The sequence below is a fragment of the Herpailurus yagouaroundi genome, unplaced genomic scaffold (genome assembly GCF_014898765.1).
Source record: "Herpailurus yagouaroundi ecotype Mexico unplaced genomic scaffold, PumYag 160, whole genome shotgun sequence".
Classification (NCBI taxonomy): domain Eukaryota; kingdom Metazoa; phylum Chordata; class Mammalia; order Carnivora; family Felidae; genus Herpailurus; species Herpailurus yagouaroundi.
The window spans coordinates 46,971,342-46,989,075 of record NW_024412401.1 but is presented as its reverse complement, the minus strand read 5'-3'; the positions used below and the strand labels follow the sequence as shown (position 1 = coordinate 46,989,075).

The 17,734-nt window shown below is 59.9% G+C and overlaps 1 protein-coding gene across 4 annotated transcripts in view; it reads right to left on the bottom strand.

Moving 5' to 3' along the window:
* NEK6 (NIMA related kinase 6) overlaps nucleotides 1–17,734 on the bottom strand; it is a 58,766-nt gene that overhangs the window by 15,695 nt on the left and 25,337 nt on the right. For all 4 annotated transcript variants that reach the window (XM_040482283.1, XM_040482284.1, XM_040482282.1 and 1 more), the window contains 4 exons: nucleotides 17,096–17,158; nucleotides 12,310–12,420; nucleotides 7,834–7,942; nucleotides 7,356–7,463 (listed from right to left, as the gene is read on the bottom strand). In XM_040482283.1, the coding sequence (XP_040338217.1) occupies nucleotides 7,356–7,463; nucleotides 7,834–7,942; nucleotides 12,310–12,420; nucleotides 17,096–17,158 (391 nt within the window). The remainder of the gene's footprint in view (nucleotides 1–7,355; nucleotides 7,464–7,833; nucleotides 7,943–12,309; nucleotides 12,421–17,095; nucleotides 17,159–17,734) is intronic.

Below are 17,734 nucleotides of genomic sequence, written 5' to 3'. Positions count from 1 at the left end.
TGCACCGCCTGTTTAATGTACTGCCGTGGAGGAGCCTACTGGTTGGTGCTGTATGTGGACACCAACACCCTTGGATGGCAGCAGTCCTCAGCAAGGGCAGCAGCCATCACTTAAATGCATGTTGGAGAGACGGCGTCCTATATGCAACCTCTTGTATATTCTGGTCACGAGGGAGCAAAATGAATGGGCAAATACGAAGTGGATGACCAGCTCTCAGACCAGACGGTAAGGGACTCTGGCACCAGGAAGGCTGTGGATGGAGGTCAGGGGCCCTGTCCCTCAGCGACGGACAGCAGTGTCCACTGCTGGCCACATTTCACCCCTACTCCTGGCCCAGGCCCTGGGCGCTGCGAGCACAGGCTGGTCCCGATGCCTCTCGCCACCCTCAGTCTTGTCTTCTGCTCATCTTAGACCCACCTGGGCCTCTACGGGAGCAACTTGGGACAGATGCCCTGCAGCGTGGCCAGGCCCACCTGAAAGAGAAGACTTCGAGTGCCCGGCCCCTGCTTGAGACCCTCATACTGCCACCCCAGCCCAACCCTACCTGCTCTTCAGTTCACCTCTGTGCCTTTGCACACGCTGTCCAGGTAAACTGCCCCTCCCCCAGCCAGGGAAAGCTAGCTGCTCGGTGAGGCCTGGACTTCTGGGTTGTCCCTCTTTTCTGTCACCACTTTCTCCCTCCTCGGGCCTGCCTGTGGTGAAGGCCTTGGGGAACGTGGGGAAAGAAAGGTCAGGGAGCACCACTTCTCCCCCATGCTGCACCCAACCTCCAACCTCTCCATGGCTCCTTCTGCTTCTACCCGTTTCCACAGTGCGGGGGAAAGGCAAACACCCAGATGAACGTGGACTTTCTTCTAAGATGCCAGTGCTGCAGATTCCATCCATCTGCCTGTCCATCCATCCATCCATCCATCCATCCATCCATCCATCCATAATCACCCATCTATTGTCTCCTTATCTACCCATCCATCACTCTACCTATGGTCTGTTCATCTATCCATCAGTCCACCCATTCATCTCTCCTGCGTCCAGTGTTAACTGAGCCTTGATGTTGTGCTGGGCCCTCCCAGGAGTGGGCCCATCAGGAAGTAGTGAGTTTCCAGTCCCCGAAAGTGTCCAGAAGGACACAGAGAAACGCTGGGGTGACCAGGAGCTGCAGCTGAATCACTTGTAGAAACCTGTTAAAAATGTGGACCCCGGCCCATCCCCAGACCTGTGGGATCAGAATCTCTGGGGCCAGCGCTCGGGACACGGCATCTCTCCCTAGCTCCGCGGAGATGCTGACACATGTCACGGTCTGGGGGGCTGCCCCCCCCCCCCATGGTCATGCTTTCAGATGCCAAGACACCTGCGGAGCAACCAAGCTTACGAAGTGTTAACTTAGGGAAATCCGGCCTGTCCCCGCTGGGCACTGGGTCCTCGTGCCCCCACCCCTGGGCCGATTCTCCAGATCTCTTGACCCCACCCATGAGCCTTAAAGTTGGGGTGCTCAGCTTGCGCCGGGTGAACACAGCACCTCTTCCTGTTTTGTCAGCTTTTCCTGGGAATAAGTCTGTAAGACCTGCTTTCTATACTGACAACGGATACTCAAACGGAACGAAGCATAATGCACAACTTGCATGAGTTTTAAAGATAAAATGAGACACTTCAAAGAAATCCCAAGCTTGCGGCTGGCCCTGGAGGATACATCCCCAAGCCCCAAGGGAGTGGTGATTCTGGGGAAGACTGGGAGAAGCCAACAAGAGGAGGGGCCCTGAAGGCCACAGCCGACTGGGCCCCCAGTCCTGCCCCAGGGGCCCCTGGTCACTGCCAGCAAAGCAGCAGCGCAGACTCTGAGACACTCAGGCGGGCCCAAGCCCCCTTCCAGCAGCCTTCCCATTGGAGCCCCAGCCCCGCCAGATCCCAGCCAGCCCCCACCCTCACTCCTCGCAGTGGGGGACGGAGCTGGCGTATGAAACAGGAGCCTAACAAACCCCGACCTTCCCCGCGTCTTTGCCTAGAACTCCCGGATTTCAAACCGGGTGGATATCAGAGGAGAACGTGGGACCTCAAAGCGGAGGCTGATTAAAGGGGCCGCATCCCAGAGATGCGCCACTCCTGTCAAAACAAACTTTGCTGCATCTGGAGATGCTTGCCGTGTTTGAAACGTGTTCATTAGATATGAAAAAGGCAAAGATTTCACATGAAGGAGACGCTGGCGTCTGTGGGCTGTACTTCTTCCCCACTCGGCAGTTTTAAAATGGCTGGAGAGATGGGGGTCCCCGCCTGACACCCACCCGCCAGGTGTGACTGGGGGCTGGGACCCCGTGTGCAATCGTGGTGGCAGAGGTGGGGACTGCATGGACTCGAGGCGGCACGCGCTTCAACCCCTCAGCAGGAGGGAACTGAAATTCTCTCTCCCAGCCTCAGTTTCCCCAGTGGTGCAACAGAGGGGTTGCACTTGAGGGTCCCCGGAGGCCTCCGCTCCACCTCGTGGAGCCTTGGCTTCTCTCTCTGGAAAACAGGGACAGGACAACTGACCCACCGGTGCAGGTGGAGGGGCTCTGGGAGGCCCCCTCGGGCCCCAAGGGGGAGAGGTGGACTGCAGCCAGGAGGGGGGGGGGAGGGGGCAAAGCGAGCAAGCAAGGGAGGGAGTGGGGGAAGAACACAGGAGGGAGTGAGGACCAGATTCCGGAACCCAAGGAGTGGCTGGCTCCCTCCGGGCTGGGCCCTGTGACCCACATTTCCATCTCACTGTGACCTCTCTTGTGAAACTCCCTCCCCACCCCCAATATCCAGCCAGGCCCCACATCCTGAGAGTGCTCCCTTCCCCTCCACCCACCGACTGGCTTGGCCCTCCCTGTCCTGCCTAGTCCCACCCTTCCTCTGCCCCAAGGGGGGGGCCCCTGCCCCCCATGCCCGGCTGGCTTCTTATCCCCCCAAGGGAGAAAGGCCAGGTCCTCAGCCTGGCATTCGAGGCCTCTCCAGACTGTCCCTGCTCCCCGCGACACTGGATCTTTGGGCAGCCACATAGGCACCTCCCTGCCACTCTGTGCAGCACCCTGTTATCCAGGTGTTAGGGTCCCACCCAAGACGGCCCGGGGGTGTCGGATGGGAAGGCGGGCGGCCGCGCTTCGGGCTCTGGCTGGAGCACCCCGTGGGCACCGCGAAGGTGCTCACCTGGCGGCACCCGGGCTTCCTCCTTTGTTAATGGACGGGGATTCTCCCCTCCCCCAGGGAGGCTGCAGCACTGTCGCCTGTAACACCCGGGGTACAATTATTAGAACTGCACTAGGACGGGGGAGACTCTAAGTGGATTCCGCAACCCGCGCCCCCTCCTGCCCCCACGCTGTAAGTTCCAGAGCGCAGGGGCCTTCCTGGTGAGCGGCCCCAGGTGAATGAGCGGACAAACAGGTGAGCTGCAGTTTGCTTCCCAGCCAGGATCCCGTCTTCCTGTGCTGTCCTCTTGAGACCCTCTCCTTCCCTCTCTGGTGTCAGCTCAACCAGGAACAATCTGTGCCCTGAAAAATGCCAGGGTGTGGCAGACAAGCCAGGTGCCCCTTGCCAGCCAGGTGTGCTCTCCCGGGACCTCCACCAGATCAGAGTTCAAAAACCAGATGTACCTGCCGAAGCAGGTTTTCTAAGCCAGTTACTCCCAAGCGTCCTGGCTGCTGGAACGGGCAGGAGGTGGCCCAGGGGACGTATCTACACGAAGCGGGGCCCCCAGGGGCGCTTGGCTGTGAGGTCCGTGTGCCCACTCAGCAGCTGTTCCCCAGGGCCCACCCGGTGCCAAGCGTGGGCACGCTCACGGGACTGTCAGCGTGGCAAAGACCGGAGGCCATCCTCCCTGCCTGCAGCCCTGCCGGGAGGGTAGATGAGCTTCTCCCCTGAGTGGCTGGGCACCCAGAAAGCTCATCTGGACTCAAGCCCATTTCCCAGGATGCCGTGGGTGTGCCTGGAGAGGAGCGGACACCTCAAGGTGTCCCTGCGGGCCAGGTGACTACAGGGATGTGGTATCCCTCCCTCTGGGCCTCAGTTTCCTCATCTGTCAAATGGAGATAATAAACCTCGTTTGGGATGACTTTTTAAAAAGCCACACATGTTTCAGACATCTTTTAAGCCTTGTCTTCTTTGTTAACTCACGTCTTCGGTGAGGTCGGTGACTACAGAAAACGGAAGCAAAGGGGCAGCCCTGGGAGGATCGGGCATGGCCCCGGAACCCCCAGGGCTGGTCAGGGCACAGTTTAGAGACAGGAGCCCGGCACCCAGCCCGTACACAGGGGCCCTCAGGGGACAGTTTTGCCTGCCCCTTCCCACACCACCCTGGGACTGGCTGTGTCTGGGGGCCTCCTGAGAGCAGGGAAGGCTGCGGGATCCCATCTCCAGCACCCAGCCCTGGGCCAGGGCGGTCGGCCAGGAGAAGGGAGAAGGAAGGAAGTTCTGCCCTGTGGTCAGGCCAGGGGTTGACAGCCTGGGAAAGCCAGCGTGCCCTGACCGCTGTACCTGTCTGGGCTGCCCCCACTCGGACCCTGCGAGTTGGCTGAGGCCCGGCACGCGCCCTGGGCACAGGCTGCCTCCCTGCCCACCCCTGATCCCAGCCTGCGGCCGCCCTGTCACTGCCGCCGAACAAGCAGGGCCTGCTCTCCCGGCCCTACAATTTGTCTTGCAGCTGCCGCCGTTGCTCGGAGCCAGACACTTGCTTGTAGCTTGTGAGCTGTGTATGGGCAAATCTTTCATTTTTCTTTCATTACGCCGGCGTGTACTGTCACTTAATTTTTATGTATGCAATCCTTCCTGACAAATATGATCTGCTGCCTGGTAATTCGTCTGACGCTCATTCTGTTCCGCGCTCTAATTACGGCTCCTATTCCTGACACCGAGGCAGCCGCTCTGCCACCGCTGGGTACCGCACCTGTCAGCCCGGCCATGGCATGACTAATGCCCTTTCATGCCAGCCTCGTGTTAGCAAATACAGAGGCGGGGAGGGGCCCGGGGGAGGGAGAGGCAGAAGGGGATGCGATTTGCATAAGCCTTGCCAGGGGGTCAGCAGCCTCAGGAGAGGAGGTAGTTGCCAGGGTAACGTGGCTCCCGCCACAGCATCCCCACATAGTAGGTGTGCAGGGACAGCGGATACATAATTCATACCCACGCGCGGGGCGTGAAGGAGCCCTGACCCCCGAGTCCCTTTCTGAGTCACGATGCAACGGCAATTAGTCTGATATCTTGCCGGAGCAAATGTGTGCAGGAGACTTAGCTGTGGCAGACCCGCACTGTGGAGAGCGGGCCTTTCTCCCACGTCGGGGGTGGGGGGGGGGGACTTCGGGCCCTGGGTTTCAGCTCTGTGCCGTCTTGTGGTGGAGCCCAGCCCTCGGTTCTGAGAGTGGTCCTGGGGGCAGGGCCTCGCCAAGCCCCCTGCGGCCTCTCAGCTTCCTGGCGTCCCCTGGACGCGGGCACAAGGCCCCAGGAGGGCTCCTTCCATCCACCACTGGGCCCGGTCGCTGCTCGGAGGCCTTGGGAAGACCCCGGCCTAGCAAGCAGCCTTTTCCCCAGTTCCAATTCCTTCTCATTAATATAATAAGTGCACCAGTCCGAGTCGATAAACTCACACTGTCGGACGAGCCCGTATTTCTGCCCGTTCCTAATGATGTGATCTTAACTGGCTCTGACGAGCGCGCAGTCTCCTCCGTGGAGGGACCGAGAGGAGGGACCTGACTGACAGGGGACAGAGGCAGTGGCTTTAACTCTTCTCTTTGACAGTTGCCCTTGAATGTCTGGCCTTTTGAAGCTCTTAAACCAGAGAGGTAAACAGTCCCAAACTCACCGAAGCACTGATTTTCATAAGGAAGGGTCTGAGGGGGCCAGGGAACAAGGCTTCCTCTCGGCACGGCAGGCTGGGGGGCTCTGGAGGGAGAGCCAGCACGGCTTCCACGGCCCAGCCCTGGTCTTCTGGAGGAAGCGTGGGCTCCGGAGGAGAGGCCCGTGTTCGAGTCCTGGCTCTGCTGCTATGTGACTCAGAAGAATCCCTCAAGCTCCCAGGTTCCAGATTCCTTGTTGGCACAAAGGAAGGGTCCTATGGACCCTCACGGCTATTCAAGGTGTGAGTAAAGTGTCATAAACGCAGGGCACGTCCTTTCAAGCCCTGCCCACACCCCACATTCAGACACACACACACACACACACACACACACTCGCTCAGGTCGGAGCTGCTGATCTCTTAGTGCACTTCTCCTGATCGTGTGCTTTACCCCGAAAGCCTCTAAAGCCAGCGGGACCTGTATGAACAGTGACAGATTCCACCAGGAAAGTGTGTCTCCGGGAGAACACCTCGCTGTCACCAGAAGCTGCTGTCTGTACTCACAGCATGCCGCAGGCACTCGGGGAGAGGGTGGGGGACACATGGGCTGGGGCTGCGGAGAAAAGAGTGGTTCCCAAGGGAGGGGGTCAGCCTTCACAGGGCAGGTAAGCCTCAGGAGCACCTTCCCCGGCAAACGCCACCTCCAAGAACCAGGGACAGGCTTGCTGGGAGCAGGATGCCCCTGCCATATCTGCATCCTTCCCACCCAGCCCTGGTTAAATGCGGATATGCCCTGCTGTAAGGCACAGGGGCCCCCACGTCTGTGTTCCACTGGGGGCCTCCCGGTTTCTCTTTCCTAATCAAATGAAAACTCCTCATCCTCCAACATTCCACGTTTCATACCCAGTCACATACTCGGTGTATGGATTCGGAACTGGCATTGCTTCACGGAACCCGAAACCCACGCGTGCCCAAGTGTATCCCCAAGTCCAGCCCTCAGGTGCTCTCCAACTCCCGGAACAGTACCGGCCCAGCGAGCCTGGCGCTTAGGCGCCCCCGTCTGCGGCGCCCCCGCGCACCCCACTCGCCGGCTCACCCGTCCCCTGCTCCCTGCACCACAAGCTCCCCTGCACCCTTCACGGTCCAGCGACAATGTCACCTCCTGCTGGGTGAGACCCTGGTAACCTGGTCCCTGCGGCTTCAAAACTGCCATGTAAAAGCCAAAACCTGAAAGAGTGCCAGTGTCCCCCACCAGGAGGACTGGACCGAGCGTGGGGCATCCACGGGACGGAACACGACAGGAGAAAGAGAAAGACCGGACCACCATCCCGGACGGGCTCTGCCGTCCTTTCCTGGAAGGGGCGGCGAGACAGCGTGAGGATGCAGGGGACCCCCAGCCGAGGCCTCTCAGTTCGCCCCGCTCTGGGTCACTGTGGTGAAGAGGTGAGTAAAGACTGGGGCTCAGGTAGGTATGTTCCTGCGTTAATGGACCAAAGGCCCTGTGGGGTGAACATTCGCATCTCCCCGCAGGGTCGCCCAGGACCGCCAGCCGCTGCTCGGCTGTGTGCACAGGCCTCCTTACCTAGGGAGTGGGCTGCGGTGGTCTCAGAGCTGAAGAAGCGACCCAGGCCGAGGTCACCAAGCTTCACGACGCCCGTGGCCGTGATGAACACGTTGGCAGGCTTGATGTCTACAGAGCAAGAAGGCAGCTGGTGTGGGGGCAGAAGTTGGGGGGGTGGCGGGTAGGGCAGGACCCACAGTGTCGAGCATCTTGCGGGTCCTCGGGGGAATCAGAGAATGGGCACGTGCGAGGCCCTGGGCTGGACTCCCGGACTCCCCGAAGGCCAGGCAAGATGCTCACACGTCCCTGTCCGGGGAGTACAAAGTGGTCCAGCTTCCTCACGGATGTCCCCAGACCATTCTCCCCAGAGCAGGGAATGCTGCCTCCTGGGCCCCAGGGGTACCTGCGGGCTCTGGGGGGGAGTGGCGGTGCCTGGACCCCGCGGGCTCTGGGGGGGAGTGGCGGTGCCTGCACCCCGCGGGCTCTGGTGGACGCGTACCTCGGTGCATCACCCGGCGAGAGTGCATGTGTTCCACGGCGCTGCACAGCTGTGCGAAGTACTTCCACACCGTCCTCTCGGGGATGAGCCGCTTCTGTTTCTTAAAGTACTGCAGTGGGGAAGACAGACAGGCTTGGGGGATGAGCCACAAGGGAGGTGGCCACGGGGCAGTGCCCCTGTCCTGTCCCCAGTAGTAGCTGGCACCTGGCACGGGGGCGGGTGGTCAGGCTGCTGAACAAACAATACATCTGGAACAGAGGGTGCTGTGCTCCCGTCTACACTTCAGCCCCAGATGGCCCTCCGTGGCCACCGGTCCACCCCCACCCAGCGCTGACCTCCCTGCGGGTGGAGCAGGTCTGGCCTAGAGTGAAGGTCCTAGAGGACTTTGCAGAATGGATGCCTGGTCTGCATCTTGAAGGCTTCTCTCAATCACACGTTTTCTGGCATTTTCTGGACACATGCCCGTCTCCCACACAGTCTGATGGGGAAGCTCCTTGCTGGAGCAGACAGGCACAGACTCTGTGCCTCGCCTCAGCTTGGCCCAGAATGGGGGTACCCGATGCCTGGTGGTTAAATCCCAGCTGCCCTGTCCCTGGGAACCGGCAAATCTCAGTGCAGCAAGGAAATGGCAGGGCATTCTTGAATGGACCCCCCAATTTCAACAGGCACTAATCTACTTCATTGCCTGAAAAAACATATTTAATGCTCCAGAAAACAGAACGAAACCCAAAATGCCACCCAAGCTGCACTGAGTGAGCCGTAGGTAACCAAAGGTCCCGGAAGGAGCACACGGGGAAGAGGTCCTCACCCATGTCCCTCCGGGGAGTCTCCTGTGAGCCAGGCCTGAGGGGTGGGGTGCGGGGTGGGGCAGTGACTCACACACACTGGTAACCTGAGTACTGGGTTTTTGTTCAGAGGCTTTCGCTTCAGAACAACCACCCTTTCCAAAGCAGCCAGAGGTGAAGCCATAGGCCCATTTGTTCGGGCAGCCGCTTGGGTGCAGGGAAGAAAGACAGTGGCCGCCCCAGGACACGCTCCTGGCCTAGGGAAGGAGTTTGTGGCGGAAGACAGGACCTGGGCTCACACGGGTAAGCACCCGCCTTGTGCAGCCACTGTGCTGGGCCCTCGGCAGGGGTGACTGTACCCATCTTACACACGAGGAAACCAAGGGCCACACAATAGCTGGTAAGGGGCAGTCATGGCTCAACCCCAACCTCCCAGGGCCAAGCTCTTAACCCTAATTAACTCTGAATGACACCAGTAACCACCGGATGAGGGACTGAGCTCAGAGAGGTTCAGGAACTTGCCCAAGGTCACGCAGCTGGAGTGCCAGAGCGGGGACTTGATCTGGGCACCTCCGACAATAGGACGGTCATGGCCGAAAGCCCCTGGCCTGGCAGTAAAGCCCCATGAGGCTCTCCCGAGGCTCCATTCTGGGACAGGGACCTCACGGGTGAGCTGCCGAGGCTCCCGGCACAGACCACTGGCACAGGACCCCACTCCCCTCCACGCTACCCCGGGTCTCTGTGGTGGGTTGGGCTGGAACGTTGTTTACGCTGTGATGTTGGTTAATCCTCATTACAGCTTTTAAGCTCGGCTGCGAATGGTGCTTTTCTAAATGTCACGTCCTATAAGCGCCGTGTGACATTTAGCAGGAAGGCGCAGAGTCTCCGGTGGGTTTTGGGGTGGCGGCAACTCTCAGCTTCACTGTCCGTCATAAATAACGTTGGCGCTGTGGCGGTGGTGGCACTGCTTGGCCTGAGGCTGCGGGCCCTTGGGACACAGGGCCTAGGCCAGTAGCCTTCAGGCTAGCCCAATGAGGCGGCCGTGGTGCAGCCCGGCCTGGGGCCCCAGCAAGGTCCCCAGTTCCTCTCAGTACCCAGAGGCAGCCAGAGAGTGGGAAAGGCCACTCGGGGAAACTGAGCTCCTACCAAGTCCCAGGCGTCGTGAAGAGCGTATTACAGATGGGGAAACTGAGGCATAAGGCCCCCTTCCCGCCAAGGGAGGAGGGTCTAGCAGGTGTGTCTGCCTCCAGACCGAGGGTGTCTCTCCTGCCCTGCCTCTCCCGCTTGCTGGGGGCAGCACCCAGCCAGGGCCCTGCAGGGGAAGCGGCTGGCACTGCAGCAGAGGGAACAGGAACAGGCACGGGGGAGGGCCCTGTGACCAAGGGAGAGGAGGTACCGTGTCAGGAGGGGAGGGCTCCTGAGATGGGGCCGGGAGGCCGCCCCCCAGAAACCCGGCGGGTATGTGACCAACATGATCTCTGGGCTGGTGTGGGCCCTGAGGAGGCCAGGGAGAAGGGGAGGGCAGCTGGGGAGGGGGCACCCCACGCCCCAGGCCAGGCACAAGGTGCTGGACACCCACACGCCTCCCTTCTCTCTTTCACCCGGAAGGAGCCTGCACCCAGCCCCGCACCCAGCACCCCCCTCCCCCACCCCGCAGTCCCTCACGCACCCCCAGGACAGAGATGGAAACCGGGCTTTGTGGGCAAGGGGTTTGATTTGCCCAGTCGCCAACCCCCGACTGTTTGATTCCAGCCCCGCTCTGCTGACTGAGATGCTGCAAGGGGCCTGGGGTCTGCAGGGGCTTCAGGGTGCAGCACCCTCGCCATGGGCCACGTCCCAGGGCCCTTCCTCTGTCTCCCCTCCACCTCCTGCTCACGGATTCCACTCCCACCCTCCACCCCACCTTCTGCTGGGCATCTAGTCTTTCTTCTAGAACACCATACAAACCATGTCTACTCCCCACCATGAGTCCCCTGGAAGCTCCCTGCTGACCTTGGGGCAAGGTCTCGAATCCTGGGCCTAGACGGTGAGGCCCTGGGCGACCTGACTGCCCTACCTCCCCCCGCACTCCCTGCCTCCACCTCACCCAGTACTTTGTGGACTCTGGACTGCTCATCCCACTGGGTTCTTGCAAGCTGTTCTGCCACAACACCCCCCTCCCCCCTGCGCTGTCTCCTTCAGGTCTCAGCTCAGGCCACCTCCTCCAGGAAGCCTTCCTTGGCTCCCACAGGTCCTGAACTTGCCTCGCTCACATGGACTTGTGACTTTTTGTTCATGGGTCTGCCCTCCTGTTAGAAGGCAAGCTCCCCGAGGGCAGCACCCACGCCTAGGACTCGGCACCCAGCGGGTGCTGGATGTGTGTGCGTTCCGCAAGAGAACGACATGTGAAGGAGAAACACGGGGGGGGGGGGGGCGGGAGGGAGAAGGAAGAACTAAGACATGATAGAGCACATCTGTTCCCACCAGGGATCTGTGTGGAGATTAACATCCCAGCAAACACATTAATATGTCAACGAAAATATAAAAGCAGGTGATAACAGCTCAAGTAATGCCGCTTCCCAACGACGCCCGAATTCCTAGGAGCCAGATTTCAGAAGAGCAAGCGCTGAGCAATTGCTCAATCCCCAGTGCCTGGTGGGAAAGACGGAGAACCCATGTCTGGCCCCTTTTGCAAGTGTTGCCGGGAGCAAGGTGGGGGCTCCGGTGTAGCTGGCCTCGCTCAGAAGCAGATGGACTGGGCTGGGGAAAGGAGGCGGTGGGGGCCCATGGCCAACAGCCTGCAGGCTGGTCAAGCCAGCAGGGGAGTCAGGGCCTTGAGGGAGGAGCACAGAGCAGGGTGGGGGGCTGAGGGCTGGGGCTTGGGGGTCCCACAGAGAGGCTGTGTGGCCTCAGGCAGGCAACTAAACCTCTCTGAGCTCTGCTGAGGACGGTGTGTGCTTAGTGAGTGATGTGTGTGCTCAGCACGGTTGTGGCTCACAGGAGGTGCTCCAGCGATGGAGCTGTGATGGTTCCTGAGTCCAGACTCTTGGTGGGCCTGGGCCTGGGCCTGGGCCTCAGGATGGGGGGCAATGGGGGCAGGGCAGTATGGGGGCTGCCGTGGGACACAGAGCAAGGGCCAGACCTGGTAAGTCATTCAACCTCTCAGAGACCCCCGCCTCGGCCACTGCATGGAGTGAGGTGTCCCTCCAGCGCCGGAGCGGCCCCAGGGGGATCACTTGGGTGCTGATGCCTGGAGGCCCTGGCTAGGAAACAGAGAGCGGCGCCACACAGGCACGGCGCTATCCCCCATGTTACTGGGTATCCTCGGGTAAGTCTCTTAGCCTTTCTGGGCTTAGTTTTCCCTTTGGAAAGTTGGACGCACAACACCTTTCCCCAGATTCTGTGAGCTGGGGTCTGAGCTAACATGGGGTTCTATCCCTGTCTCTACCGTGAGGCAGCCTGTGGGCAGCCTGGGGCAGTGGGGACAGCCAGAGGCGTGCTTTCTGTCCATGGCTGACCCTCTCCCAGAGCCCGAGCGGGCACCCTCCAGGCTGAGGCTGTGAGGCACTGGCCAGGGAGGCTGAGTGGCCCTGGTGGACAGCCTCCACCCGAGGCCACGGCAGCAGAGACTCCAGGCCGAGGGGCTGCCTGATCCTGGGCTCCCTGTGTCTGGACGGCCCCCGGGGCCGGCCTGCCTGCCGGCCTCACTCACCTTGATCATCTGCGAGAGGTCACCCGCATCGGCCAGCTCCAGCACAATGTTCAGCTCGTTGTCCTCAATAAACGAGTCCAAATACTTGATGATGTTGGGATGGTTTAGTTGCTGTCCGAAGAGAGAGAAAGAGGGGGAAGCAGAACCAATGAGGGCCGGTCCAGCCTTGCGCCTGCCCCGTGCTGGCTCACAACACGTATTCATTAGCAGGGCCCTGGCTTTGCTACACAGGGGAGTGTCTTGGGGGAAAGGCCTGTGCTTGGGAGTCAGGCAGACCCAGGCAACACTGGGAATGCCTTTCTGCATCTCTGAGTCTCAGTTTCCCCATCTCTACGATGGGCATAATGTATTCACGAGTAGTAGTGAGCATTAGATGCGCTGAGGCCTCTAACACAATGTCTAACTTGGTGACTGCCTGGACCTGAGACTCCATGGACACCTGTGGACAGGATCCTCCTCCTCCTCCTCCTCCTCCTCCTCCCCACCTGTGACCCTCGGCAGCAGGGCTGGGCCCCCACCGCCCTATTGCTGTGCTCAGCAGGCCTGTGCTGGTGCTCCCAAGTGCGCCCATCTCCCTTCTTCCTCCCTCCTCTCATTTTGACACATCCTTGTGAAATCCTGAAAAAAAAAAAAACCAACAGTTCCTGGCGTGCTCCATGCTGAAGCCCTGCCTCTGGCCTGACCACCATGGCCCACGTGCTTTCCAGACAGGACAGCTCCCCACCAGCTGGAAGTCAGCCCCTGCCTGGCTAAGAGGGGACAGACCTTGGCAACTTTTTGTAACTCAGACTGACTGTTTCCACCAGATGATTCCAGAGTCTGGGAAAGCAGAGGGGACTCAAATATTCTGCCAGGGCTTGGTCGGCCAAGTCCACGGGGGCGGCTGTCAGCAGACAAGCAGAGGCCACCGTCGCACACATTTTCTAGAAGACCTGGAAGTTGCTGTGAGAGGGGTGTGGATTTGTGCTGTGTGCCGACCGGTGCCTGTCTTCGGATTCTAAAATGAGGGGGACCTTGGCAGACATCACATGGCTGTGCTATCTGCCATTTGTTCTTTTCCCAAGCCAGGTCTGGGTGCGCAGACACCCCTCAATCAGAAGTCACAGGTGGCCTCTGTCGCTGGCCATGTGTCTGCCCCTCCCTCAGCTCCACTCTATCCTGATGTCCACTGCCTGTCCGGGCCCTCAGGCCCCCTGTTTGGGCCTCACCCCCTTTGTCAGCACAGCAAACAGCATGATTATAGTCTTAGCCTCTACATTTAGGGCTATGATCCGTTTCAAATACATTTTTATGTACAGTGTGAGGCAGCGGTCAAGGCTCACTTCTGTCCCTTTGGACGTCCAGTTTTCCCAGCACCTGGACTAAGAGTCTTTCCTTCGTCCACTGAACTGTTGTGGTGCCTTCGTCAAAAGTCACCTTTACCCGGATTTTGTTTTGAGGCCTTCCCGGAGCGAACGCTGGCCATCACATCAGCTGATATTTTCCATTTACCAAAAAAAAATATCAAAGCGAGTGGAATGTTGGCACTTGATCAAGCTGAAAACGCTCTGAAGTCTCGAATGCACCTTATGACGTGCCAGCGCTGCTGTTATTATAAACGAGAGTCCCCTGCTGTTTCAGCCCACTCTTGGAGCTCACCTCCCCACCTCCCCACCTCCCCACCTCCCCGGGGGAACCTTACATCCTCCCAGGGAGGCCTCCCCGACACCCACCAAGGTCATCAGCAGACTGGGCAGCACAGCTTTTCAAATGACTTGGGAAGACTGGAGAGGGTTTGGGTGGGAATGAAAGCTTCAGTCAAGGGGGCTGTTACCTCGAGGTGCTGGCTCCCGGGGGGAGGAGGGGGAGGCCTCTCTCCCTGCTCCCAGGGCAGGCCTGAGGAGGGCAGGTGACGTAAGGGCTCCCTCGAATACCCCGCCAGGCTACAAAGGTACAGGCTGGGGCAAAAAGGGACCCCCAGAGGTCAGCTGGGGGCAAATCCCCGAGGCCTGGAGAGGGAAGGGACTGACTCTAGAGGACGAAGCTGGGTCCAGAACCTGGTCCAGTAACCGAGGACTGCTGTCCACCCAGAGTCCCCTTCTGAGCCTGCAGCCTGTTGGGGAGCTCAGGCGTGTCTCAAAGGGGACACACCTGGGCCAAGGATGTAGGAAGTGCTCCAAAGATGCGAGTGGTGGGGTTTCATGGTTTGTGAGCGGGGGAGGGGTGGCTGCTTTGGCTTCGTGTATCTAGGGTTCAGGTAAGTAACACCTCAAGATTCATCTCCAGTGCAGCTCCTCCTGGCAGCATCGGCCACCCTCTCGCTCTCTGGCGTCCCGACAATCCACGCCCATGTCTCTCTCTCTCTCTCTCACAACCTGGAGCTCCACAGGGTGGGGCTGTCCCCGAGGTCCCGCGCCATGCCTGGCGGTTGTGCTGGCTGCCGAGGGATGGACGACGGACAGATGGCCAGACCGAAGGAAGGCAGAGGTGACAGTAAAGGGCTCAGGTCCCCCCCCCCAGCTCCTTGAATCTCTGCCGCCAGGGGCTTTGCTCCGTCCCACTCGTGGCCCCGCTGGGACGTGACATGGCAGTCTGTGAGGATCTGTCTTCCCTGCTGGCTGCAACCTTGTGCCCAGCACTCAGTGCTGCTCAAAACTGTGCTGACTATATGAACACATGATCTCTGCCCGTGTTCCGACAGGGTCCGCCTTCCCGCCCCACGTCTGGGGGGGCCTCTGCACTGGGAGGTTTTGGGGTTCGGGTCCTGGCATGAATGATGTGAATGATGTTGCCCAGTGGGCCCACTGAGAACTGTGGTTCCCTTTGTTTTGCAGGAAACACCTCACGCCCTGGCGCATCCTGTTGACTTCCTCTGGGCAGGCGGGGAGCTGGATCGGCGTTCTGGAAAAGGGCTGGCGGTGAGCGGCAGAGGTTGTGACCACGATGACAAGGGCTGCCTGTGACCGAGCACTTACACACAACAGATGCTACACTGAGCCCTTCCAACCCGTTTTCTAATTCCCCCGGCACCTGAGGACAGTCCTGTTATCATCACTCCCTTCTACAGATGACAAAATGGAGGCCGTAAGTGGCCAACAGCTTGCCTACAGCCACATAGCTAGTGAGTAAGGGGTATGCCCACTTCCAGAGCCATGGTCAATGGCACACGGCCACACTGCAGCCTGAGGAAGCCCCCGGAATAGGCCCAGGTCGCACCAAGCCTCACCTATGACTTCACTGAGGCCCAGGGACCCAGAACAAGCTGGCTCGTTACGAGCACACGTACAATTCCTTACTCATTGTGAATGGCACATGTGCATTCTTGGCCACAAGAGAGGAGAGAGGGTGGGTGACCATGACAGCAGGTCCCAGGGCTGGGAAATCAGTCTGAGTCCTGAGACCACACCTGGGTCCCAAAGTCGACTGCTAAGGTAAGACTTTAAAAAGGTTATCCGAAGGGGATTTTTGGACCTGTAACAGTTGGAGTTAAGGACACCTCCCTGCAAGCCTCCCTGGGACCCATCAAAGGCAGGGTTACAAATCATATCAGGCCGCATCCCCCCCCTGCTCTCAGCCACTTCAGGGGCCTCCCCGTTCCCGCGTTCGAGTCCCACATCCCAAGGGTGGTGACCGAGGCCGCCACCACCTGGCTCCCCAATTCCACACTGCGGGGATCCCCCAGCCTTCCAGAGTCTGGGACGGGACCCTGCCCTCCTTGGGCCCTGGGTCAGCCGGCATCCCTCACACAGGCACACCGGCTGCTGCCTGGAAGCGGCTGAGGGCAGGCAGGGACCAGGCCTGAGAGCCCAGGGCAGACCCGGCAGTGTAAACCGCTAACCAGAAATCCCACAGTGGGGCTTCCGCATCGTTGCGGAACGTTGCATAGTTGCAGCCCCACTTTACCGGAAGGTGTGGAGCAAGCCCTCTGTCTCCTGAAAGGCGAGGACCTACTATGTGCTCCACTGTGCTGGGCCCTCCTCGGATATTATTTTACCTCATCTTCTCCAACTGCCCGTATCCCGTGAGGCAGGTATTCTCACCACTGAGCAGATGGGCAAACTGAGGCTCCCGGAGGCTAAGGCGCTTGCTTAAGGTCACACAGCTTGTAAATGAAGACATGAGGATTTGAACCTAGGCTCCTGGGCCTCCGATACGCGGAACATTCCTCCTCCTCCACCACCTGTGAGACCCCAGGCAGAATCCCAAGCCTGGGGAGTAGGGAGGGATCTCCAGGAGAAAGCAGCCCTAGTCTGGGGGCGAGTCTAGTCCAGAGAGTTCTCTTGTCTCTGACTCTGGGGAGACCAAGGAGGAAGCCAGCGGGGAGGAGAAAGGAAAGGACACAGATACCACCACCCCCGCCCCCCAGCCTCCCGTTTGGGTAGGTCTGGGAAGAGCTAACAGGGTGACAACCCTCCAGCACCAGGAGCCCCGGGCCAGACAACTGGCTGTGAATCCTCTCCTGCATCCCAGGCTGGCCTTGCTGAGTCACCTCGGGTGGGGGCATCTCCCGGGTGGCAGTGATTTGGTGCCCTCAGGGGAAGGACTTTGGTGCCAGGTGCTGGTGTCCATAAACGGAATCAGTGTGGGGCAAGGAAGGCCAGTCTGGGGGCGCCATGAGGCCTGGGCAGAGGTGAGGTGGGGCCCACGCCCACCCAACCGTGAGAAAACAAATGGACCACTAACCCTCAAAAGGGTGTTGTTTCTGAACCTAACCGGCTGCGGTCCGTGACAGCCAACAGGTGGCCCAGGGTGGGGACCAGGCCACCGCAAGGAAGCAAGGGGCTCCTGCTCAGCCCAGGGCACTCACCTTTAGGAGGCCAATCTCCTTGACGCAGTCCTGCCTGGCTTTGGCGTCCATCATCTCAAATATCTTGGGTGAGAGGAAAAAGAGAGAGAGCGGTCAAAACCCAGCTCCCGGGACCCCCACCGGGAGCCACAGGAATGGGAACTCCCACCCTGGCTCTCCCACCTCCTCGCCGAGGGACGCCATAAACACAACGGCTGTTTACCGGGTGCCCATCCTACGCCAGGCGCTCTGGGCTGAATCCTCCCGTGAGGCAGGGGTTACTGGTGCCGACTTACAGAGAAAGACCGAGAAATGCAGTGACTTGCTGAGGCCACCCACTGGCAAGTGGGAGGCCAGGAAACGTGCTTGGAGCCTCAGTCTTCACCTCTGGAAATGGGGCCAATAGCCTGGCCTGACCTCCCAGGTGGTCACGTGGGCTGAGTGAGAGGGTGTAAGCACAGCACCTGCCACTGCACACCCTCCCCCACCGCCACCCCGGGGCCCGTTCAGTGCCCGTTCGCCGCGGGCCCTCAGAATACCTTCTGACTCCCGGCAACAAACAGAAGGTCCCCACTACAAAACCCGACATGGCACAGAAAAGCAGGACAAAGAGGGCCAGGCGAGCCCCTCCTTGGAAGACAAATCAGAGCAGAAAATGGG